Raw genomic sequence first — 27,842 nt, 5'->3', positions numbered from 1 at the left:
CATGGTATTTTCCCCCAAACCAGCTCTGTTTTCTGCTCTTGACTGGCATATTTTATCGTACACATCATGACACATGCTGTTATCGGCATCTGCTCTGCTTCCACACTGACAGGCAGGCCTTTCTGACATCTCAGTAATTCAGTAATCTGTCTTTTTGGCCATCATATGCATATCCTCAGGGCCATCTATATGTGAATTTATGGTTTGAGGGATTCAAAGCTGTTATGCAAAATGTGATAATTGATGGACACAAATGAAATTCAAAAAACATTATATGACCCTCTCATTCTTAGAGAAAACAAACAAAAAACCTACCACAAAGGAAATACAGATATAACCCTAAAGGTACAGTTTGTTTCTTGTTATTTAATGAAAAAATGCCCATTGTTATGTCTTTTTTTCTCTATGATAGTGGTCTGTCTTTAAAATAACATTAGCATATGTGTTCAGCATGAACTGATAAATGTGTTTTTAACTTAATTTTAACATAATCATGTTCCCATTTAACTGCATACTACATACAAACTCTATTATTTGTGGTTACAGAGCATATGGAGCTTTCAGGGTGCATCATGTCCCCTGTTATATGTTTAAGAAATGGGCCTCTGTTGGCCAGCGGCTAAAGTCAATTATATGAAGCAGATTGCACGTTTTCTCGCTCGTCGCTTTTTCCTGTATTTGTCTGTGAGAAATGGGTCCATGTGTTTGAATAGGCTGATAGATATTATGTAGATAAGCAAATGCAATAATTTGGCAGGCCACTGGCATAAACTGAGTGTGCATTAGACAGCTCTAATTGGTCGAAATGATGATTTAGAAAGAACTTTCATTTGCTCCTTTTGCTTTAAGTGACACATCTGAGACAAGTTACACACCACAGTTTAATACTTAGGATTACGGGTTTGTTAAAATCATTGATCACTAATCCAATGAGATTTTACACACCGTAATGATCTGTTCGGTTACACTAATAGCCTTTTTAAAATGATTTGATGGAAGCACTTACATTACTGTTAAAAACTTTTGGGGTTTTTATACATTTAATAAACATTCATCAACTCAGTTGCGGTGAACAGAAATTCAAGCATGTTTGCTTGACGTGCGAGAACCAGTGAGGTTCATTTTCGTGTATCACGCAACATGTTTGTATGGAGGTTCATTCTTGTGTGTTACACAGCACGTTTGAGCAAGAGGTTTGTTCAAGCAGGTTCGGTTAAGCTTCTGTTTATGTTCGCTGATCAATGTTTAAATGTGAATAAAAGCCTAACTTAAATCAGTTCATCATATAAAGCGATCAAGTCTCTTCAGAAAATTTGGACTAAACCCTCAGTTCAAATGGATTAGTTTTACGATTACGATAGTCTTAGGGGTTTGGAATGACATTTTCATTTTTTCATTTTTGGGTGAACTATCCATTTAATATTTTTATGAAAACAGTGATTCTTTTTTTTTCTTCAGGATTCTTTGATGAATATAAATCTTTTGGTGAAATTATAAAAGTCTTTTCTGTCTTTTGATCAATTTAATACATTCTTGCAGAATACATTTCTTTTATTTTATTTCTTTAAAAAAAAAATCATACCGACCCCAATCGTTTGAACAGTAGTGAATGTTTGCAGGATTGGTGTTGATTTTATTCATTTTTGTTAGGCTTTTTTACCCATCAACACCTTACCAACTGCTCATGAAATACCTGTTGCACTTGGATTCTATTATAGTCTGTTACATTGGCCTACAGAAACTGATTTGTGTTAAACCACATCTCCGGTGGACTTTCAGTGTGACCTTTAGCCTCCTTGTGTGGCCTTTTTCCACATGATGAAGTGCCTGGTTCACCGAATCATCATTTCTGGCATTAGCGAATCATAAATCACCTTTAAAAATGTGGTTGGTTCAGGGTCAGCTTCAACTCGAACACACGTGTAGCGTTGTGCTGTCAACATGAAGGGGATCTCTCACACTCCGACTAATGGATGGCAAATCTGCAGGCCATTCTGTTTGATGACCCGTCCGCCCACACTACCGCCATATGTGACCCGGTATCAATAGCGGAGCATTTACTGCTGTAATTAAATTGGTTTGTGTTTGTGTATGTCTGCATCACTCTGGGCAATGTTGTGTAATTGTTTTCTAATGGCTTTTTGATGGTGTTATTGTCTTTTTCCCTTTATCCAAGGCTTTTTTTTATGTTGTCATACAAACAACATGATACAATGTTCTGGAAAGTGTTTAACTTTGCTGAAATTGTGGTAACATCCCAGAGGAATGTGGTATTACTCAGAAGTGGGTCTTTCAAAAGTCAACATGAAATCAAAATTCACCCTATTTACATTAATTATTACTAATTAAAGAAAAAAATGTTTTATATATTTTTTTAAAAAAAGTAAATACATCCAGGGCTATTTGACAATGTTTACCATGTTAAAAATAGCTGTTTTAGCAAAGTCTGCATTTTATGCTGATTTGGTGCTCAAGAAACATTTCTTATTATTATCAATGTTGAAAACAGTTGTGCTGCTTAATATTTTGTTGAAACTGTGCTACATTTCCTAAGGATTCTTGATGAATAAAGTTGAACAGAACAGCATTTATTTTAAATCACATTATTCATGTCTTTACTGTCACTTGCTGTCAATTTGAAGGATTAGTTCACTTCCAAATGAAAATTACCCCAAGCTTTACTCACCCATCCTAGGTGTATATGACTTTCTTCTTTCTGAAGAACTGAGTCGGAGATATTTTAATAAATATCCTGATGCACCCTTGCTTTATAATGGCAGTGAACAGGGGTCACGAGTATGAGCTGAAGAAAGTGCTTCCATCCACATGGCTCTGAGGTAATAAAGGCCTTCTGAAGTGAAGCGATGCATTTGTGTAAATAAAAATCCATATTTAACAAGTTATGAAGATCTAGACCACCTTCCGTATTCAATGTACGAAGAAAGTGTAAAACTCTCGCAATTAGCTACGTCCTACGCCTTACGTAACTTGAATATAGAAGGCGGTCTGGAGGAGGCTAGATATTTTACTTCATAACTTGTTACATATGGATATTTTTTTTTACACAAACATATCACTTCACTTCAGACGGCCTTTATGAATCCCCCGGAGCCATGTGGAGTACACATTTATGATGGATGGATGTGGATGGAATTTTTTTTCAGCTCAGACATACGCATGACCCCTGTTCACTCCTGAACATGCATGAATCCTGCCTTTATAAAGCTCGGATGCGTCAGAATATTTATTAAAATATCTCAAATTGTGTTCATCAGAAAGAAGAAAGTCATATACACCTATGGCTTGCGGATGAGTAAAGCTTGGGCTAATTTTAATTTGAAAATGAACTAATCCTTTTGTAATGAAGTGGGACTGAGGCAGAGATCCATTTGCAAGCTTTTATTCAAAGTGAGCATAGTCGTACAGGCTGAGTCGATCAGGGGCAAACAGGAACAGCAAGGAACAGGCAGAGTCGTAGTCAGAGTACAGGCAGTAGATCGAGGCAGGCGGATATCATTCACAGGTCGGTATACAAGGCAAGAGTCAGGACAGGCAGCAACGGGTCAATAAACAGGAACAGGCAAGCTCAAACACGGGCAGACAGGAAACACAGAAACGCTCAGAAATGACACACTGGGAAATCAAGACTTCGCCGTGAGGTGGTGTGAGTGAAAGTCCTTAATAGTCCTGATAATGAGCTGCAGCTGGGTGTGGTGATTAGTGTGGAATGATTGTGAAGTGAGTGCAGGTGATGAGCAATGGAGGATCATGGGAAATGTAGTCCGGGATGTGACAGGAACATGACAGGAACAGATGGTGATCGTGACACCTTTAATGTGTCATTTACTGAATAAAGTAAATTAATTTATTGAATTTATTAAATGAATTATTTTTATTTATTTTTTTTGAAGGGTGTATGTTTAATTATACAAAAATAGGTTGCAAACAGCAATTCATGCATAATTAAAATTAAAGGGGTGGTTCAATGCGATTTCACTTTTTTAACTTTAGTTAGTGTGTAATGTTGCTGCTTGAGCACAAACAGTATCTGCAAAGTTACAGTGCTGAAATTTCAATGCAAACTGATATTGTCTTTTAAAGTTATGGCAGTTTATTGCCTACAAAAATGACCGGTTTGGACTACAACGAGCTTCTTCCCGGGTTGGTGACATCATAAACCCTGAAAAAAACACGCCCCCGGGAACACGCAACAAAGTGGGCGAGGCCATGTGGTGCAGCATAATGAAAGCGGAAGAAGTTGTTTACACCGGACGTGAGCGGCGCGTCAAAAGATAATAGAACCCATTGTAATCTTTGATATTTTCTACACTGGATGCAATGCTGAAGACAGTTTCCAGAATCTACACAAGTTAAATGCTGGATTTGCACAAAGCTAGGCTTTTACTAAAAGATGGAGCAGTTCCCAATTTAAAAGCAGAAGCCGCTGTTTATTGGCTTCAAACTGTAAGTATGTTTTATTGTTTGTACATGTCTTTTAAACGTATAGTTCTGTTGCTATTTTTTGGAATCATCAAGGACATATACAAAGAGCAACTTGTTTTTGCTTCGCTAGCCAGTTAGCTGTATTATAGTGCATGCTTCTCCAACAAACACCACCAAACTTCTATGTTCATAGACAAACAGTTTTTCATGCCGTAAATTAAACACTACCTTTACAAAAATGCAACTACTCAGTCATGTATTCGGCTACAATAAAGCTTTAATCAGGATAAAACTGTATATTGAAAGCTAACAAACAGCAGTGACAGCATCTAAACACTTTTGACACAAATACTAAATGAAATACCATTCTTAAATGTCCTTTAAAAGCTGCGATTGCTGTTCATCTCGGTCTGATTCAGGCTCAATTTGATACATACAGCAATATAATCAAATTGAGCATACAATATAACCGAAGCCCACGTAACCGGTAACAAATGGTAAGGGGCGTGGCATTTCCGGATGTTTCAGCGAATCACAATGGCTCTGGATTACACTGGGCCCGCTAACCAATCTGTGCACATTGCGTATTTCGGAGGGAGTGGCTTCATAGAAGCAGGAAGTCAAACGAGCCGTTCATATGACAGTGGAAACAGAGGTGTAGAATAAAGCTAAAATATATGAAAAATACAGTGTTTTCAAAAAAACTAAGCATTAAGACATGTTAAACTGTTAAACTTATTTGAATTGAAATGTTTGAGTTCTGAGATATCAATTTTCTTGGCAAATCTAAGCACAGTTTAAGGCAATGTTGAGATCTCTTGAGATTTTACTGTGGCTTTTTCAGGAGTTCGTTCTTTATTTTATCTAATTGCTGCCTAGGCAAAAACGTTATATTTATTTATTTATTTGTGTGTGTGTGTGTGTGTAGTGTAGGGCGATATAAAATACGGTTTGTACAGTATAAAAACCATTACGCCTATGGAATGTCCCCACAATTCACAAACACAAATGTGTGTGTGTTTGTGTGTGTGTGCGTTCGTGTGCTTGTGTGTGAGTGATTTGTCTTTACTGTGGGTTTTCAAGCAATATCCATATCAGAGTCATCATGACGTTATTAGTGTTAGTAGAAATAAAAAACAGGAAATGAGTGTAAAGAGACAACCAGCCCATTATGCTCAATTATTCATGCAAGAATATTCAAAACAGTCAGCACAGATGAGCGGTCTGAGTTTATTCAGAAATATTACTGGAAGACATTAGGACAACAGAACACATCCGACCACAGAAAGCAGCCATTATCTGGGAAAAATGAGTGGGGAAAGGGGATGCCGGACTGTCTAAAGTCATACATGACATGTTACATTTGTTTAATATTAAATGGCCTACAGTTTGTAAAGCGTTCCCATCTTATATGAGCCAAGAAGTACAGGAAGAGCTGAAATGACTGCACTAATGAATGGGAGTGTGTCATTCAGGAACGTCCAACTATGCCTGCTCAGTTTACGTGGACACGCACCAGATCATGTTGAGCAATGTACTGTGTTTGATTATTTCTGAAAGGATGGACAATCTAGGTCTGTCATAAGGGATGTCTAGCCCAAGGCGAATCGACTTAGAAAGTGCGACAGATGCTGAAGCGCTTTAAAAACACATGGCTTACTGCTGCGTTGTTCATCTTTATGAACACTTGTGTGGGTATTCATAATAGTTTGAGAGATTCAGTTATGATGTTGCCTTCTCACATCTGGCATCTGAGCATGTAATTGTGACAGAGATGTATAGTGTTTTGACTTCAGATGTCTTAGTTTGCTCCTCGAGTCACATTAAGACAATGGCAGTGCTTTAAAGAAACCCCTCTGCCTCAATGCAGTGTTTATTCCAGGAACCTCAGTTGCATTTGGCTGTGATCTCACAAGCCACCAAAAACAATATAGCCAGCAGAAAGTTAAACAGCAGTGAAGGCTTTTGTCTGAGTCAAATCCCAGAAGAGAATACTATGAACTCTATTGTCTAAGCTGGACAAACATCATGTCCCATTAAACACGAATGCTTGACGTAGCGATGCAACCACCATTATAAACTTGTCACATCTTCTCCACAGTAAAAATTACATCCTGCGTGTAAATATCTCAAAGGAAAAGTACTTAATTGTGACCAGCTAAATGACCTCGGCACGGGTCTACGTTTCATTGGAACTCCAAATGTGTGTTTTAAATATATGCTATTGATTTTAATTTAAAATCATACTGCTTATGTCATGCAGAACTCTCTCACCATCATGTAACAGTTACGTATTAAGTGACATATGGAAGGTTTTTTTTATGTGTTTTCATATGTGGTTTTAAGCTTTCAGTGCAATGAAAGGCCAATAATCTGATCCTGTTGAGTGAAGTGTGCCTGGTGCAGATATATTTGAAAAAATAGTGTTTCAGTCAAGTCTTGTTTCATTTTAACCTAGTGATTTGAAAGTTTTATTTTCTTTCAAAATATGCATACAATTTAAATGTTAAATGTAAGTTAAGTGTACAAATTGCATTTATTTTATAGTCTGTTTAAAAATTTAAATGGTCATTTACTCTTACGTCGTTTCTGCCTGTGCCTCTGCCTGAATTATTATTTTAAAGGTCCTCTATGGGGGATTTCTAGTTAGAAATAAATTATTGAGCTTATTAAAAAAATCTGTGTTCAAAACTGCATGTCTTTTAAGCCCACGACACTATGTTAAACACAATAATGATTTATATTCAGAGCAGTCGAGTTTGATTTAGCTAGAAGTTTCAATCCTTAGTCCTTTATCCTGGAGTGTTTATGTGTTTTCTGTTTATGTCAGTAAACAAACACATTGCCTGGCTACTATATAGACCAGGGGTGGGGGGAACGTTGATCCTGGAGGGCCATTGTCCTGGAGAGTTTAGCTTTAACCCTAATTAAACATACCTGCAGCTAATCAAGGTCTTCAGTTAATCAAAGTCATTCAGTTACTAAAGTTACAGGCATGTAAATGTTTTTTTGCAGGGTTGGAGCTAAACTCTGCAGTGGCCCTTCAGGATCAACGTTCCCCCACACCTCTGATATAGACATTTATGCAAAATACCAACTCAGAACCTTTTTTTTTTTCAGATTTAAGTCTTTTTCTAGGTTTTTTATTATTATTATTTCTCCTATGAGTGATTCTGGTGTAGCTAATCAGGGGTGAGTTTCCCGAAAGCATTGTTGGTGAACCATGGTCGTAAGTCCCATTGAACTCTATTGGTAACGACGGAACTTGCGACCATAGTTCGCTTTGGGAAACGCACCCCAGATCTGCTCAGATAAAAATGTTCCTCCACTAGTAACATACATATTTTTAACTTTAGCTTTCAGTTTCAGCCACAACTGGTGATAGAGAGCCCATAATTCTGTAGTTAAGCTTTAGTATTTTTATTTTATTTTATTTATTTTTAAAAAACAACTATTATGTATATTATTCCAAAAAATATTTTAATTTAATTATCAATTATTTTATTTTATTATATTTATCATTATGCGTTTTAATGTTTTCACAAACAACATGAAAAAACCTTTTTATGTTTTTTTTATTATTATTTCGAAATAAATAAATATATATTATATATATATATATATATATATATATATATATATATATATATATATATATATATATATATATATATATACACATTTATATATATTTATTTTTTATATTTATCAGGATAGTAAAATAGATCTTTTGACTGTAATGCTTTTTGACACGCGTAATATCAGTTTGTTCAATTTCAACACAGTGCTGTAAATTCTCTCTCTCTCTCTTTTTCTCACTCTCTCCACACTTTCTCAGTTTTCCTGTGAGAAATGAGGTGTTCACTGAAGCTTCTGGCACTCTCTGCTGTGGAATCAATGGGTTAGGTGTTTAGAGGTGTAAATGATAGCCAGTCATCTTTGTCTGACTGTATTTGGCTGCTCAACCAAATGTCTGAAATGCTTAGAGGCTCGTGATCTGGCAGCATTTCGCAAGTGCAACAGCATGGATGTAAACATGTTCCCAAGGTCACCCTGCACAGGAAGCGCTGTCAGTCTGGACCCCTATCCTCTCCTCTTGCAATCTTCTTATCATGCTGTTTGATAAGATAATGTCCCACTACTTGAGACTGAGTATCGCCCTCTATAGTCTTAGTAGGCAATCAGAAAATACTACACGATCAAACATGTTTTATCAATGAACAACTGAAGTGGCCACAAAGCTAAAAGGATACATTAAGATTATGATTCCCTCAGACTAATGTTGTGGTCACTAGGCATGGTTAAACAAACCCCCCCCCCACCCCCCCCCCCCCCCCCCCTTCAAATAGGAATTAGAAAATCTTTGCTCATGTTACAGTGATTTTCACATCAATAATAAAACCTACTGAAAATATTTCCGCTTCCCCAAAACCTGAACTTGTGGTTTACAGTCATCAGAAACTGATTTAATGATAACAGGCTGCAGTAATCCCCTACTTAAAACATCTAGCGCTTGAGTTACAAATGTTTTTCATCTCATACTGTGTGAGTTGGTCAGCAATATTTAAAAACAGGCAATCACAAGTAACACTGTTCTAGTAAAGTAAGTATTCCACTGGAAGATTCTTCATTTTAAAACATTCGTTTGATATGTTTTAAACTGACCTTCATACCTTGCATACTCATTCAAACTAGAGTTTTGCCTAGACTGGGTTTAATGGAGCGCCAAAATACGAATGTGTAATCTGGGAATCAAGACCACATGATTATGTACTTGTTTGCTGTTAGCTTCTCACATGTGTTTGTCACAAGATACCACCGATCTAACCAAGATGCCATTCAGGTGGACAGAAAGCGTAGTCCATTTTACACAGAATAAATAATGGCTGTCATCCGATTAATTTAATTCTCAAATGTTCTCTTCACAATTGTGAGAATAGGATTTAAAATTACTAAACACTTTATGTATTTATTTATTTATGTATTTAAAATAAGTAAAAAAAAAAAATTTAAAAAATTATATTTATTTATAATTATGATTTTGAAATAATTAAATAAATTATAAATTTCATATTTTTATAAATTATATAATAAATAAAATTATTTAAAAATATATAATTATAAATAATATAATTTTAAAACATTAATGTAAATATAAATATAATTAATAAAGATTTACATATTAATATTTAAATGTATAAATCTATTATGTATATACATTTATATTTAGTTATTTAAAGAAAAAAATGTAAAAAAAAGTAAATAAAAAATAAAAATAAATAAATAAATAACAAAAAAAGTTTAAAAGGTCAAAGGCTTTTGTAACCTGAGTTGAAGATACATGACTCAGATACATGATTATTGTTCTCACAATTCTATTTAAACCATGTATTATGTTGTAGTTCCTAATACTCACTGGCCAACTGGCATTGTAATTACACACTTCAAAGCCTATGTACTGTACTACAAAGCCTATTTTTACTTGCATTTGATACTTGGTATGTGTTAATTTTGGACCATGGACCCTTGTTTTGTAACTGTAATTGGATTTAATGGGTCTAACACCTCTGAAAAAGCAAGTGGTGTCTGACTTGATTATATCACTGTAATGTTCCGCTTATGTTTATACAGTATCAGGAAAATCTTACAGTATTACAGTCAACTTGCTCCAGAGTGGTGTTGAGACAACAATCACTTGCATCCATTAGAAACAACACGGTGGTCTTTGTTTATTTTCAGATAAGATAAATATATCATTATGAAGCTTATTATGACTTTGAAAACATTTAGGAAACATGAGGTTACGCAAAGTGTTATCAATATGTGTGCAGTCATGTTTCCTGTGCCGCTAAATTGTAAGGACTAGTGATTAATGACTTTCACCTCTTACCTGTCTTAATGAATAGCTACTTCATGACTTTTTAACCTACATGATGATTAAAATGAGTCTGAAATCATCCCGTAACTGGTCCCGGGGCTACTTTTGTCGTGCTGCATTTGACGGAGCGTGGGTCTGAACATCCTCTCACTGTTCATTATTATAATCACTCGTGCTAATGGGAGAGCCACCCAACGAGTGTCTGGGACCTGTGGAGGCTGGCCCCTCTCATAAACACCAACACTTCCAGCGTCAACAAACAGATGGAAATGTTTCACTGCCAGGCGGCTGGGGGTGGAGGGACAGAGTTGTTTATCTGGAGGTCAAGAGAGTTAACACTCCATCACGCAAGGGCCAAACTACTAATAGCCGCACTTACACGGGTAAACGCCAACCCTCACGCATTACATTTACATGCTAATGGAAGGTTCCATATGTTTTTTGGTACAGTGCGGCTTAAATTGTTGATTTAATCTTTTGCACCAAAGCGATGTTAGATGGACCGTGTTTGGAGGAAGTGAAAACTGTGTTTGTTTTGCTGTGGTTTGGACAATAAATGTGTGCAGATGCTGCAGATGCATAAAAATCTTAAGATTTTGTCATGTTTAATGTTAAATGTGCTAACAAACTGAAAAAAAAAAAAGATACATATTTCATTAAAATCATTTAAGCAAATAGTGCATGGTTATTCAAATCAGAATGCCTGATGGCTTGGTTTCCTCTGCTTTCTCTTCTTTGGCTCGTCAACAAAGCTTAAACAATACAAAACAGGCACCCCAAAGCCACATAAATAGGATGAAACTCAATGAAGCTGTGCAACTGCATATCATATTTAAGGCTGAAATACATTAAGGTGTCTTTGCAGTTAATTCAGTACAGCACAGCGCTGTACATAAGCAGAGATCATATAGATGACAGATTTACACATTCACAACAATAATCATGCTAAAACAGCAGTATCATTTAATAGCACACGCAAAGCATGACAAGAAAGCAAGTGTGTTAAAGACATGGATGCTCAATTTAAAGGGTAGGCAGCAGGCAGTTGCGGAGAGGCTAGCAATAGAAAGCTAGCTTTGAAAGCATGAGAGCCCATCCTTCCTTCAGACTGTTCCAAAGCCATGTCTACTTGAAAACAAATGAACTTACACAGCAGAGTTTGCAATGCGTCAAGAAATGAGAGACAGCGTTAAATTACCTCATGTCTCAAAGCACATAACACTACAATAATAATGAATGTGAACAACTTAGAAAGTGCTGACTTGTCCCACCTGACTGCTGCAGTGTCATTTTGGCATTGATAGTGTTGACATAGAAACGCATAAATCCTTAATTACGGTTATGACATGACGCGAATGTAGCATTAGCTTGTTGTTTTGGATCAGGAGGAACTGTAAAAGATGACTGCTGTCTTTTTACGGTGCCCAGTGACTGTGACTACAACGCTCGTATGGCGTGTGATGTCTATGGCGCAAGGTTCGCTGAGGTATGGACAGGCAGGTACAACATTGTATCATTGCATTTGGACCGAATTCAATGATTCAATGAACATTTTTTGGTCCTGAGACTTCCACAGAATGTTTTAATATGTAGACCACTTATATTATTGATTGCTCTCAGGATGTAAACAGGGCTCTTCAAGTAGTTTCATTTAGGGGGCGGATTATCAAATCAAAAAGTTGAGGTGGGCCAGGGGTCTTATTGGTAAAAATTATTATTAGGCTTAAATTAAAATATTCTCACAGTGAGACTTTTAACCACAGATAAAACCATACATGGCTACTCGCTGTACCACTATCAAATGATATTATATTGATATGTTATATAGGCCTATAAAAAACACCTAAACACAGACTAAACTGAAAGTGCATAAAAACTATATGTCTACACACCTTTACCAAGAAATGAATTATATATTCCCCTACCCATCTGATAAATATATTGCAATTTAAATGGCTATAACATAGTTTTCAATATAAATATTCCACATTTCCACAAATCATGGTAATTTACTACAGATCATACATGGTAAATGTTTGTAAGGGTGGTGATTTTGGGATTTAAAAGTCTTTTATCTTAATTTATGGCACATTTCTCCTGTTTTCCTCATCAGTCTGTTTGGGAGTGTTGAGGCTATTTCATCCAATTTAAAACTAGTTTAATCATTGAGTGATTTGTAGTTTGTAAACGAGAGGTGTGTGTCGAATTGAAACACTTTTCACTAGATGTCGCAATGCTGTTCAATAATGGTGACTGGGAATAAACGCAGCTCCTGCCATCGAATTGAAAATTGAATTTACCTCGGCATAGTAGAATAACAAGAGTCCAGTACATGGAAATGACACAGTGAGTCTCAAACTCCATTGTTTCCTCCTTCTTACATAAATCTCATTATGTAACAGTCGGGGTGTTTGCAATATTGCATATGCCAGCCCATGTTCGAGGCATTACACAAGGGCAGCCAGTATTAATGTCTATATGTGCACAGCTGAATCATCAGACTAGGTAAGCAAGCAAGAACAACAGCAAAAAATGGCAGATGGAGCGATAATAACTGACATGATCCATGATAACATGATATTTTTAGTGATATTTGTAAATTGTCTTTCTAAATGTTTCGTTAGCATGTTGCTAATGTACTGTTAAATGTGGTTAAAGTTATCATCATTTATTACTGTATTCACAGAGACAAGAGCCGTAGCTATTTTCATTTTTAAACACTTGCAGTCTGTATAATTCATAAACACAACTTCATTCTTTATAAATCTCTCCAACAGTGTAGCATTAGCCGTTAGCCACGGAGCACTATCAAACTCATTCAGAATCAAATGTAAACATCCAAATAAATACCATACTTACGCGATTTGACATGCTGCATGACGAACACTTTGTAAAGATCCATTTTGAGGGTTATATTAGCTGTGTGAACTTTGTTTATGCAATGATCGAGTCGAGAGCTTGGGAGGGGGCAGAGAATGTGAGCAATTAAAGGGGCCGCAGCCTGAATCGGCACATTTCTAATTATGCCTCAAAATAGGCAGTTAAAAAAATTCATAAAAAAAATCTATGGGGTATTTTGAGCTGCAACTTCACAGACACATTCAGGGGACACCTTAGACTTATATTACGTTTGGCGTTTGGCCAATTCACGGAAAAGAAAGAATCGAGACAAAAGAATGATTAATTCACGAATGATTGGTATCACTGGTTCAGTCAACAGAAATAAAGAACACACATAATAACTACTGAAAAATTTGCACGGAAAACGTTTCTCAGGTCAGGAGCGTGTATGGTACAAACAGTGCGTATATAGCCGTGCAGCTGCAGGCACCACTGCGGCCACGTATCTAACCAAATTTATCCGCACGCCAGGAAAAGAGAAGGACGGCGACTGGGGTGCTGCCAGTTGACGAGCCCTGATGTAAAGAGTTTCAACCAGTATAACAAAAAGTGTTTATAAAACAAATTGCCTACCCTACCTTTCATTTATAATTGTGCACAAACAACAATCACTCCAGAACTCCATGTGTGATGGCTTTTTCTGTATAATTGCTATTTAACACCTGACATGTACACGTGCACAAAAACAGACTCATACACATTGGAATGTCCAGAAAACACACATCGCCTTTCCTCATTTGAAGCGGTTGACTTCGGCTCTGTTATTTGGCTGTTCGTGATCTCTCATGAGCAGCAGTATTTGATTTGAGAGTCAGAGTTCCCGCTCTGTTACAACCACCCCAAACCCCCCCCCCCCCCCCCAAGTCAACATAAACCACCTGTCAGACATCACAGAAAGCCAAATAACTCTCTCTGTTTTTGCATTTTGCATGAACATGAAAGCAGTTTGTTAAAGCGATTTGAATAATGTCTTAGTGATGAAAATTGCTTAAAATATCAATATGTCGTCGATATGGCATTTCAAACAGTTGCAAGTCAACAATTTATCTAAATTCTTGTATAATTTATATATATATATATATATATATATATATATATATATATATATATATATAATTTTTTTATTTATTTTTTTTCATAATTTGATATATTTCATGTACATTATATGTATACACATCACAAGACTGCTTACATGAATTGCAAACATTTTAAATGATGGTAAATAGTGAAAAAAGAAATGGTAACTAGTTATAGCCTCTAAAATACAAATCTCTCTAATCACCCCCCCAATTTTAACTCAACATGTTATTAATCAACTACTCATTTAAAGTTTGGTTTTGACTATTTCATGATTGTTTTTAATAGGTATAGAAAGAAACTAGTGCTAGTTTAGTGTATTATTTCATTGAGTTACCTATGTTGGATAATTGAAAGATAGGATAATGTGTGAACTTCCTGTCAGATTATGTTTAAATTTGCCTGGGAAGGTACGTCACGGTGATGGCCCCACACAAACCACACACACTTTCTGGTATTAATTTAATTTCCTTTCCATTTTTAGAATTTAATTTTGTCAGCGAGGGATATTGGAAAGTAACGCAGTTGTGGTTAAGGCACAGAGAGGATCGAATTCTGTGATTTCACTGTTGGTGCTTATTGCGAACAGTTGTTCCACCCAACACAAAGCCGAGGAAAACAATGACGTTTTCATTTGCTTTAGACAAAATGTCACAGTAGCTAAATCAAACCTATGCGTGACTATAAGAACCAGATTTTCTCAATCGAATAAGGATCGGAATTCGGTGAGCGGTTAGATCGTCAAAGCTGAGAATAATGATACACTTCAATTATCTGATTTCTTAATGTTAACATAACGGGACAGCTATAGGGGAGAACATAGGAGAACTTAAGATGCCGGAGACCTCGATTGCATCCAGATTCCAGTTTTTAATCTTGCAGTTGTTACTTTTATGATAATTGTCCATGAGACAGTTCATCAAATGCTGACAGATAAAAAGCATGAGAGGCCCCTTTCATTGGCGTCTTCAGCATTGAGCCGTCAGCCCCAGTGTCTCAGAGTTCCTCATGGTGTTTATGGGCTCTGTTAGTGAAGAACATAGTTACACTTGTATTTATAGCCGTTGTGGTTTGGTCTTTTGTAATGTAATACTGTGTAGTGGAGTAAGCCAGAAGAGCTCAAAGATGAAGCCAAGGCTCACTATTTTCACTATGTTGACTATGATTTGTGTTATCGTACACAAACACTGGTACATCATTACGGTTGGGGAAGTTGAGCCGAAAACTGTATATTATATAGAACAGACTACGAGAGAGAGCAACAGAAAGAGAATGGCGTAAGATAGAATTTACATAAAAAGACTGAAAGTGCATCTTAAAAAGGAAGAGATCACAGTAGTCATTGAGCAGACAGGTTTGTACAAATAAAATTCCAGTACACTAGTGAATTTTAACCTCTGTTTTACAGGTTTTATACAAGTTCTGAGTTCAGTTTATAAATCAAGCATCACTGCTGTCATTTACCACGGATAATAACTTCAACAAGTTCCTCAGTTTGTAAAAATAAACAAAAAATTGTGTGTACACTTCTGTACTTACAAATGAAGTCAACAGAGCAATTCAAACTGAAGTGTTATTGGAGCAGTAATAATCATCTCATTTTTGTTAAAAGAATTATTAAAAGCAAAGCCACTAAAGCCACTCATTTCAGTGCCACTAAAATGAGGTTTTGATGCTGTGTTGGTCAGGATTCTGGGTCTCTCTAAGGCTATATTTGATCAAAAATACAGACAGTAAAACTGTAATATTGTGAAATGTTATTGCACTAAAATAATTGTTTTCTGTTACCAAAATGTGATGCGATAGAGTTTAAGATGTACTGACCCTTGGGATACTGGATGCTCTAGATTTAGTAAAGTGAACCATGCAGAGAAAGTGAAACCCTGAGACCCTTTCTTGACAGTCATTCTAATAGGGGTTAAACCAGCAGGGGTTGATTAACCTAGAACGATAACAATAATGCCAACAAGAAGTCTGCGACCCAAGCTCATTAGCATCCCAGCATCCCCCTCTCCTGCCTCGCTCAGGTATGGTTTCTATTTCACAGTACCTATAGAAGGGAGGGAAGAGGTAGGGAAAAAGGTTGATGGAAGTGATTTAGTGCCCAAGGGACAGAGAGAAGGAGGGGGTTAATCGGTTAACCAGAAGAACAGAGAGGAGGGAAGGAGGGGGACCTGGCTACCGTCTGGGAGGTATGCTCATGGCTGCTTTGTTCTGACTTACGTTTACATGAACAGGAAGTGATGCGAGGTGCCCAGGTGCCTCATGCACAGATATGCATACTTCATCTGCGTTTATCTGTGAACAATGGATTTGCACCTATTCCTTTACATAGTTGACACTCAAATGGTTTCTGCATCACACATGTAGTGGTATTTTTACACCTTTCTACTGCCAAGGTCAAGTTACTGCCAGTTGGCTCATATGGACTTCTGTTAGCGTGAATCTCATGAAAACTGTCACGGAATGTCCAGATCGTATTTCACTACAAAATTAAAAAAAGAAAAAAAGAAAAAAGAAATTACATTCAGCATAAATAAAATTAAAGTATAATTTTTATTATTATTTAATAATAATTTTAATATTATTACTAAAAATCTTCTTATCCTATCTTTTATGTATATATATATATATATATATATATATATATATATATATATATATATATATATATATATATATATATATATATATATATATATATATAAAATCTTAGCTTAAGCAAAACATGGTCAAAGTGTCTGAATAATGTTTGGTCCCAAACTTTTATACATTTTACTGGTAGTCCATAATATGTCACAGTTTACAGTTTATATATATATATATATTAGTACAGTGCAAAAGTTTGGAACCACTAAGATTTTTTATGTATTTAAAAAAAGTTTCGTCTGCTCACCAAGGCTACATTTATTTAATTAAAAATACAGTAAAAACAGTAATATTGTGAAATATTATTACAATTTAAAATAACTGTTTTCTATTTGAATATATTTCACAAAGTAATTTATTCCTGTGATGCAAAGCTGAATTTTCAGCATCATTACTCCAGTCTTCAGTGTCACATGATCCTTCAGAAATCATTCTAATATGCTGATCTGCTGCTCAAGAAACATTTAATATGTACAATTGTACAAAATATTTGTGTACAATATTTTTTTTCAGGATTATTTGATGAATAGAAAGTTCAAAAGAACAGTGTTTGTCTGAAATCTAATCTTTTGTAACATTATAAATGTCTTTACTGCCACTGAATAAAAGTATTAATTTCTTTAATTTCTTTTCAAAAAAAAAAAAATAAAAATTCTTACTGACCCCAAACTTTTGAACGGTAGTGTATAATGCTACAGAAGCTTTGTATTTCAGATAAATGCTGTTCTTTTGAACTTTCTATTCATCAAGGAATCCTGAAAAAAAAAAAGTACACAACTGTTTTCAACATTGAAAATAATCATAAATGATTATTGAGCAGCAAATCAGCATATTAGAATGATTTCTTAAGAATCATGTGACACTGAAGACTGGAGTAATGATGCTGAAAATTCAGCTTTGCATCACAGGAATAAATTACTTTGTCAAATATATTTAAATAATACACAGTTATTTTAAATTGTAATAATATTTCACAATATTACTGTTTTTTACTGTATTTTTAATTAAATAAATGTAGCCTTGGTGAGTAGACAAAACTTCTTTTAAAAACATTAAAAATCTTAGCGGTTCCAAACTTTTGGACTGTACTGTATATATTTTAAATAAACTAAGTTTATTATTATTTGAGTTCAGCATTCACATGGGATTCTACAAACATCTCCAGAACTGCTGTATAGATAAATGAACTAAATTAATAACTAATGATTTGTACAACGAAAATGAATCAATACTGAACTTTTTTAAGCTGGACAATGACATCATTTTCTTCTAGAGCTGCGGTACAGCCAAAACTGTTTCCTCTATCACTGTAAAGCTGCTTTGACACAGTCTGCATTGTAAAAAGAACTATATAAATAAAGGTGACTTGACTTGTTCAGAAACCCCAGTATTGACTCAGAAATGGAAGTCAAATTCATTCCAAAATGTATTTTATGTAAGATGTTTATCAAGTCATCCTATATTCCTCCTGTCTTCAGGTCCTCCTGGGAAGCGTGGACGGATGGGCAGAAGAGGTGACCCTGGTGAGTGCAATCTATTAATTTATATTCCCTGTGCTTGATGTCTAGCGCCTTTCTATAAACATTGTTACTAGTATGCTTAATTTATAATCATTAAATGTGACAGGGAGGAAATCCTCATTGAATGTGGTTTTGAGTCACCACAGTTCCTCTGATGATTCAGAGGTATTAAACTCAGACTAATGATGAATCGGCCATATAAATAAAGATGCTGATGTATTTCTAAGTGAGCTGTGGGGTAGACACACATGTGGCTCTCAAGGCCCCAGGTTCGGAATGATTCAAAATGATTCACTGTCACGTCAGTTGCTGTAAAAGCCATCAGTACAGCTTGTGAGTTTTAAGAAGGTGTCCAGATAATGTTTTGCCTGAAAACATCTATGACCTCAAGTATGCCATAACATTATATTTGGATAATGTGTACAGTTTGTACAGCAGAACCTATATTCACCTCTTGACCAGATCAGATTAAATCTGGTATCACGGCGTTCCCATGCAACTGGCATTTGGACAGGATGACAATTCTTTACATCTGTTTTTCAAACTTGTTCCAGCTCCGCTGCCCTGGGAGAGGAACTTCAAACACTGGCAGAACACTTTATTTACATAGAGATAGTGGGTCATTTTGTCACTAAGTTCGCTAGATGTGGTTCTGTTTAGCTGTGCCTGCTTGTTGTAGTTTGGGTCGTAATTCAGGCGGGAAGAGTCAAATGTGGGGAAATGTTGCACAACAGTCTGTTTGTTTCTTTAGAGTGTGAGAGAGAAAATATGGTTGGAAAGCTGGAAGATATTTAGCAGACTAATGAGCACAAACATTAGGCAGGTTGCATACGTCCATGATAATTTAATCATTAAAAAGTGCTCATTCAATTAGAACCCTCATCAATTAAAAGATCAATCTTTTTACTGATGCATTTTGATGTCCACAGTTAGCTCCATAAAGCACACACACATTCATATTCTTTAATTTCTCTTTAACCATCTTGCACTGCAGCTAATAGGGAACATTCTCAGTAACATTAATAGAATGTTGATTCAAAGTTATGTGGTCTTTAATAATGTTCTCAAAATGAAAACAAATTCAGAGAACATGCAAAAGTAACATTCCCATATGTTTGAAGAATGATAAAATTGAAAATTGAAAGTCCCTGTAAAGTCAATTCTGAGAATTCTTTCTAAACACTTTATAAATGTTACAAATGTATTGCTAAAACACATTACAAAGTGTGTGAATTGAGTAATGCTTAATTGTGAAGTTAGAGCGTTAAACAGTTTTTCACCAAGTCTCTGCTCAGGATTTTTTGGGCGGAGCTAAACCGGGGGTCTAATGACGCACATCGTCCCCCGAGCATAGCCCCTCCCCTAACACTATATAACTGTCGATGACGCACCGAGCGTGGCGCCGCCTCTACAGCGGTTCAAACGCTGTGTCTCGAGCCTATGGTCTCGAGTGTCATTACGCTCATACAGCCCTTTGTACATTTAGCTAGTAATGCCTTCGTCACGCAAATGCATATAAGATGGTTGTTATAATATACAATACAGCTCGGTCTTCTTATTTCCTCCCGTCTCGCAGCACCGTCATTTGTCGACTCGACAACAGTCCGGCAGTAGGCTACGTGCCCACCAATGAGTGTAAGTTACCGAGTTTGCGTATGTTATAATTAGTAGGTAGGTTAAAATGACTTTACAGGGACTTTAAAGGATTTGTTCACTTCTAAACGAAAATTTCCTGATGATTTACTCACCCCCATGTCATCCAAGATGTTCATGTCTTTCTTCAGTCAAAAAGAAATTAAGGTTTTTGAGGAACCTTTTGAGGAACCTTGAGGCAAAAAATTTCATCTAATTTTCCTCTCAAACTTCAAAATCATCCGATATTGTTGTTTTTATAGAAAATGACAAATCGTTTCGCTAGATAAGACCCTTATTCCTCGTCTGGGCTTGCATAGAGCCCTTTGAAGTTGCACTGAAACTGCAATTTAGACCCCACTGAAGTCCACTATATGGAGAAAAATCCTTAATTTCTTTTTGACTGAAGAAAGACATGAACATTTTGGATGACATGGGAGTAAATTATCAGGAAATTTTCATTCACAAGTGAACTAATCATTTAACGTTTTCATAACCAAAAAAAAAAAAAAAATGTAAAACTGGATGCTTTGAGCGTTCAGAGAACTTTCAGAAATAACATTTTCACAACTTTATGGGAACATTAGTGAAACGTTCTTAAATGTTCTTAGCTGGGTAAATGCTTTCCAAATGGTTAAGCTGTTTAATTCACAATGGTCAGAACTTGACTGTGCTGAGGGAATGTTTTCTTTAAACTCTTAAGAGGAGTAAGTTCTGTCAGCGTCTAGACATGAGTAAATACCAACAACTTTCTGCCTCATAAAACTTCAATGTGCCTCTTAAACCTCTTTGTCTCCTCTGAGGGTCATAACCTGACATAGATTTCTGTGCCATTTTGTACCAGGACACATTTCTTTAGAGGTTTTCCTATTTGATAAAAGAGTAAAGGTATGTTTTTCGTGTTAAAGTTCAACTGAAAGTTTTTTTTACACGTCTCTTTGCTGTGTTTCCTTTTTTTTTCAGGACCCCCAGTAAGTACCCCATCCTCACACCTCAAAATAATGGCATGCAGCAGATATGAGCTCTGTATTGTGGTAAGGCTGACAAAAGTTTGAAGGGTGAGTCATAAAAGCTGAGAAACTGCCTCCAAGTTTTGGAATCTTTCATAGCTCCTGAAATGTTTACATTTGAGAATATTTGCAATTTCTAGAATCTAAACAAAAATTAACATTCTAGAATACTCACACCAGTGCTTCTGAGATTCTAGAATAAAGTTCTAGAATAATGATAAAAAATATGTAATAAAGTTCTGGAATATTTAGCTGAAAAGCAGAGCAGCTTCTAGAAGATCTGATATTAAAGTTCTAGAATCTTCACACCAATGTTGATGTTCTGGTATCCAACAAAAGTGTAACACAGTGAAACAACAGGTTGCAGACTGTCTGACACCTGCTTTAGATTTAGGTTCAAATCAAGCCGTCGACACCTTATTTTAAACAGATATGTGGCTTCTAATCTGTATTTTAGCATGCTGTCAAGAAGATTTCATTGAAGTTTAATGCTAGCAGATGTCAAATTGTGTGACGGCTTTCAAAATTTTAACAGTTTAGGTTGGTTTGCTGACTTTCACATTTAATTTCTGGTCTTCTGTAGAGCAGAGGTCCACCGATTTATTTACTCAGAAGTCTATTGCAATGTGAAGAAACTCTAAAACACAAAGTTTTAATTTATAATTCTGCAAAGTGCTGTATTCCAACTAATAAACAAACAACAGAGATTTACTTTGCGGAAAGACTGACAGATTGTTAAAACTGTTGAAGTAATTAAAACATGTACGTTTGTTCTTCAAGTTCTGATTGGTTAACCAGAATAGTTTAATCTAATGTTTTGGTTTAACTCTTTAATCATGCTGAATTTAAGAATATTTCTCTTTTTTCATGAAATTGAACGGTTTCTTTGGATTATGAAAACTGTCATGATGTTATACTTTATTAAAATAAAGGTTCTTTATTGGCATTGACGGTTCCATTAAGAACCTTTGACATTCATGGAACCTTTCCACTGTACAAAAGGTTGTTTAGATTATTAAAAAAAAGGTTCTTTTAAGAACTGTTCACTGAAAGTTTCTTTGTGGAACCAAAAATAGTTCTTCAATGGCATCACTGGGGAACCCCCCTTTTGGAACCTTGAGATTTGTAATCTTTTTTATTCTAGTTTTATATTTATTTATTATACCTAATTTTTCTTTGCACAGGGCAAACCTGGGCGCGACGGTTACCCGGTAAATGTTCTTTAAATTATCTAGTTTCTTTCTTGTGTTTTAATCTCCATCTTGTGCTATTTTTCCTTTTCTTATTGCTTCAATCACCTCCTGTTCACTTGCTGCTGATGTCAATTTTCTCTTTATCTGTGCAGCTCATAGAGTATATTTTCAATATCTTTTAAACGGAACATGAACTACATAGCATCAAGAGTTAGTAATAGTGTCTAAAATCTGCAATAAAAAGTTTCAAACTCTTCTACTGATTAGTTCTATCTCTGATGAAGAATAAGCACTTTCGCTGGTATTTCTGCAACATGGACGATAATGATGCTGAGTTTCCTGGAAAGAATGAAAGCGCTCCTGGGCTCAATTACATTGGTAATAGTGTTTCACTGTTGAAACCGCTATAGATTCATCCCCTTGGCTAAACCTGTGTCCGGGACAGCAGGCCAGAGACACTTAGGACTTTTAGTTTATAATTTCCTGGTTTCTTGAACCCTGAAATGGAAAGTACAGGGAAAGCAGTCTGGTGTTTAAAAATGAATTGGTCGTAGACAAAACATCACATATGAACTGTGACATATAGGCAGATGTGCTCCGATCTGTCAAGTTTATTTGTGTAAAAATAAAAATACATTTGCTTGGTAAACTGTGACTCATAATTGCATCTTGTATTTCATTTATGAAATAAGCCCCAGTCAAACAATCAACAGTCAGTTTATATATTTTTACTACCTCTGTTTATGAAGATACAAACATGAGATCAATTCTTGGGGTCCAAACAGATTTCTTATTGAATTGGATCATTGTTATGATTGTATAATCTACTATAGAAGTGGTCTGGTGGCCTCTAGTGGCTGTCAGTAGAACAGCGGACAGCAGAATGATAAGCAGCAGGCTGTTCTGGAACATGTCAAGGTGAACCTGGGGTCAGATTGTGGTTAGTCACAAAACGAATGAGGCTTTGTACCTTGTTTTGTCTGCGCCTTAATTGTGGACCCTTTGGTTTGGTTGGTTTGGCTCCAAATATCAAGAGATGTTTAGTTAACAAGCCTTACTCACCTCGCGGCGTGAAGTACAAGTTCATTTGGGAATGTATTTGTCTGGGAGTTCTGAGTAAGCCTTATTGTACCTCTTTAGCCAGTTATACTGCAGATATTATTTATTACATTACCACTTCCTGTCTCTGTGCCTATTATCTCTACTAAAATCAGACTGATGTTTGTACTGATATGCAATGGCGTATCTGCTGTAAGATCAACTTCTAGATAACAGTCTATGCCAGGCTAAGGCTGGGTCAGTCATGCCCAGCAAATTAGTATCAGAGGTACACTCACGTTTTTCCCAGATTTGTACGTCTGCCGGGAAAAGTCTGTGGCTAATTATAGACAGGTGTGTGTGTGTGTGTGTGTGTGTGTGTGTGTGTGTGTGTGTGTGTGTGTGTGTGTGTGTGTATGTGTACATGCTACACAAACAAATGTCTAGGTCATATTTCACTCTAAAATCAAAAGAAGTAAAATATTTTTTATTGTTCGTTATATTTTTATTTTTATTTTATTATTTTAGTTAAAAGATTAGTTCACTTCTGAATAAAAATTTCCTGTTAATTTACTCACCCCCATGTCATCCAAGATGTTCATGTCTTTCTTTCTTCAAAAAGAAATTAAGGTTTTTGAGGAAAACATTCCAGGATTTTTCTCCATATAGTGGACTTCAGTGGGGTTCACTGGGATGAAGGTCAAAAATTGCAGTTTCAATGCAGCTTCAAAATGATGTCGAATGATGACGAAATTATGTCATATTTAAAAATAAAAAAATGATATACTCTTTAAGTTTAATTATATACTTTTTAATTATTTAGTTATTTTTATGCAAAAAAATAAATTATGCAGGATTGTTAAAAAAATTAGCAGAAAGAAACTCATTAAAGGGATAGTTCACCAAAAAATGAATATTTGATGTTTATCTGCTTACCCCCAGCGCATCCAAGATGTAGGTGACTTTGTTTCTTCAGTAGAACACAAATGATGATTTTTAACTCCAACCGCTGCCGTCTGTCAGTCAAATAATGCTGGATAAGTGGATGGGAACTTCTACTATAAGATTAAATAAAACATGCACAGACAAGTCCAAATTAATGCTTTAGAGGTAAAAAATTATATAAATACTGTTCGGTTTCTCGCAAACCGATCGTTTCGTGTCTTAGGACATCAAAGTGTCGTCACGAGCCGCAGGGTTTAATTTGGACTTGTCTGTGCATGTTTTATTTAATCTTATAGTAGAAGTTCCCATCCACTAGCATTATTTGACTGACAGACGGCAGCGGTTGGAGTTAAAAATCATCATTTGTGTTCTACTGAAGAAACAAAGTCACCTACATCTTGGATGTGCTTGGGGTAAGCAGATAAACATCAAATTTTCATTTTTGGGTGAACTATCCCTTTAATGTAGTAAAGTAATGGAACTCATCCTGTTCAATTATTATTGTTATTATTATTAGTAGACTAGTATTGTTATTAAAATCATAGATTAACTTTAAAAATGTAAATTGCAATTCATTCACCACATATTGCTTATATAACAAAACAGAATATGGAACCTTGAGTCTTAGATCTTTCCAACGATATGTTTTGTTATATAGAAAACGTTTTGTTTATAAAATAGTGCAGTAGATTTTGTGATATGAAAAATGACTAGAGGGACAAGCCTGCTAAAAGATTTTAAAATACTGTTATATGCATATCCTTCTTCTAACCCTAACTGATGGAGTGTGTAGCTTTTCATATCTTTAACACCATGTAGGAAGACACATCATGGCCATATTCCAGGATGACGATGTCAAAAATTGATGCACTTCTTGATGGAAATGACATCCCAACTTTTATTTCCATCAAGAGGTGCATTCATTTTTGGTCAAGATCTTGTATTGGCAATACAAGAGTCAAGCACTCTGTAAAGTCTTCTCCAGCACATCCCGAAGACTTTCAATGACTCAGAGGTGCCAATTCATGTGTGAAAATGATTCTTCTTGCTCCCTCCCAAACATTCTTTAACAATTTAAACCTGATGAATCTTGACATCGTCATCCAGGAATATGGCCTTATTGTGTCTTCAAATCTCAAATCTGAATTTATATATTACCAGGTCATTTCTTTATGTAATTAATGTTATTGTTATTAAAATCAGTTTAATATATTAATAGTTTCATAAACATACACTTTCTATTTACTTATTTATTTATAGAATTGCAATAATGGGAATGCTATATTTTGTAAAAAGAAATTAAATGTATATATTGAAAAAACATGTACTGCACTGACACTTTATTTGGCATGAAGTACCACATAGTACCTCACTATGTTTGAGATCAGATTTCCTAAACTGGAGCATGTCCATTAGCATCTGCCAAGCCTCGATATCATCTGGAACAGAGCAACAGGTGCTTGTGTGAACTCGCCCCAAATCCACATCCTTTACGGTTTACAACGCAATCTCAAAATGCTTTCGGCTAGCAACTGTGAAACATACGCTAGTGATTTCACTCCATTCACCAGCAATAGCAGAATTCGCGTCTTTTAAACAATCCCCTTTACTCCCTCACGGCATGATTGTTCTTGTCCTGTAAACTGGTTTGACAGACAGTTTGTGTTAACTTACGTCATATGGCGAGGATTATTAATGACAAAAAGCAGATGATTTCAAGTAAATATAATTTACACTGTTACACTAAGCCTGAGGAGTTTAGCTGACGAGCAACAGGAGCCAAACAGGAAGCGTACGCATAAATGCTTGATGGAATGCAGGTAGATCCAGATTAATTCTGTTCTGTAAGTGTGCTGGGTTAATGTTACTCGCATATATGAGCGCAACTTGTGTGTAGATGCCTCGCCATTGTTCTCATATGCTCAGGTGGTGCCCACATGCTGTCGGTGCTCATTTGAGGCCATGATTTGATTAGCAGTATCGTAAACAGTCTGTATTACATGCAGACGTGGCCGAGAACGCCTCTCACGAGACTGTCTTTGGCTTGATCTCTTTGGATTTGAGCATGATCCTTTTGGATTTGTCCGGCACAAACTGTGAGAAGAGTTACTGAAGGAGATTGCTAGTTAAGAAAGATCCAGTTGCATGGTCACATACACCACTTTTAATTTCTTCAGTATATCTATTTTACCTACAATACCTAGTATCATAATTCTTGTCACTGAACATCAGAGCCAAAATGTGTCATATGAAGGCTTTTTATGAATCTTCTTGACATGGTAGTGTTTCTTTTTTTAAATCCAGGAACTTCTTTCTTGGCGGGCCAGTGGGAAAGAAATGAATGTCACATATCCCAAAAGTATTTCCATGTACTTGAAGTTTAAAGCAGTCCAATAAACGATATTCCCTTCCAAGAAGAAAGGAGAACAGAGAGACGTGGAGACTTCATGGACATTGGATCCAGATGAGGGTTCATCTCTCTTTGCAAAGTCACAAAAGGATGAGATTGTGGTTCATGCAGAAAAAAGAAACCGCATGCGCCTCTGTCCGTTATCCATTTCAGTGTCTTATTTAGTTGGCCTAATCGGTTTCCTCAGTTAATGAAAAAAAAGAATCATTGATCAATTCACAATCAATTTAATTAAATATGCATAATCATTGAGAATATGAATATATATTACACATCATGTCTGAGTTTTAAATGGTTAAATTCTATTTCTGTTGTAAAATAACATTGAAATTGTAACGACAAAGTAATGATAACTTGACAAGGAAGTAGTGACAGTTCATTTCTTCCATATTGTGATGAGTGTAATGGATTTTTTTTTTTTTTAATTTTGTACATTTAGGATGGAGACTTGGTTCTATCCATTGGTTGTTGATTGGACTTGAGATATTGCTCTTCAAAATTAATGTACACTTATAATTGACTGTGAAGAGGAGAGGTATAAGTGGACTAAATGATTGGATAAGTTTGATTAAACATGACGATGTCAAAAAATACATGGATAAATTGTTCACAATAATATCTACACCATGCTTTCACAAAGCAGATAGGATGAATTTTAATTTAATGCTGACTTTAGTATTTTTGTCTTCTTCATCTAACATTTGGAGAGGTTTATACTTAATTTTTTTTGTAACAATTTCTAAATCATAAATAAATAATAAATAAATAAAATTGAATTAGATATATATTCTCTGAAAACAAGTCTTAAAGGGTTAGTTCACCTAAAAATGACATTTCTGTCATTAAGTACTCACACTCTCATCGTTACAAACCTGTAAGATCTTCGTTCACCTTCAGAACACAAATTTAGATATTTTTGATGAAATCCGAGAGGTTTTTTATCCCCTATAGAAAGCAACGTCATTCAAGGTCAAGAAAAGTTGTAAAGACATCGTTAAAATAGTTAATGTGACTACAGTGGTTAGACCTTAATGTTATGAAGCGACGAGAATACTTTTTGTGCGCAAAAACAGAACAAAAATAACGACTTTATTCAACCATTTCTTTTCTACCCTGTCAGACTCATACGCATTTGACGCAGTTCAG

At 35.6% G+C, this 27,842-nt stretch overlaps 1 protein-coding gene across 1 annotated transcript in view; it reads left to right on the top strand.

Moving 5' to 3' along the window:
- Window positions 1-27,842, top strand: part of col23a1a (collagen type XXIII alpha 1 chain a) — a 163,829-nt gene that overhangs the window by 96,474 nt on the left and 39,513 nt on the right. The window contains exons 3-5 of the mRNA XM_067390423.1: window positions 18,427-18,471; window positions 21,064-21,071; window positions 22,295-22,321. Of these exons, the coding sequence (XP_067246524.1) occupies window positions 18,427-18,471; window positions 21,064-21,071; window positions 22,295-22,321 (80 nt within the window). The remainder of the gene's footprint in view (window positions 1-18,426; window positions 18,472-21,063; window positions 21,072-22,294; window positions 22,322-27,842) is intronic.

This window comes from Chanodichthys erythropterus, chromosome 1, assembly GCF_024489055.1.
Source record: "Chanodichthys erythropterus isolate Z2021 chromosome 1, ASM2448905v1, whole genome shotgun sequence".
NCBI lineage: Eukaryota > Metazoa > Chordata > Actinopteri > Cypriniformes > Xenocyprididae > Chanodichthys > Chanodichthys erythropterus.
This window is presented reverse-complemented; position numbering and strand designations above follow the sequence as displayed.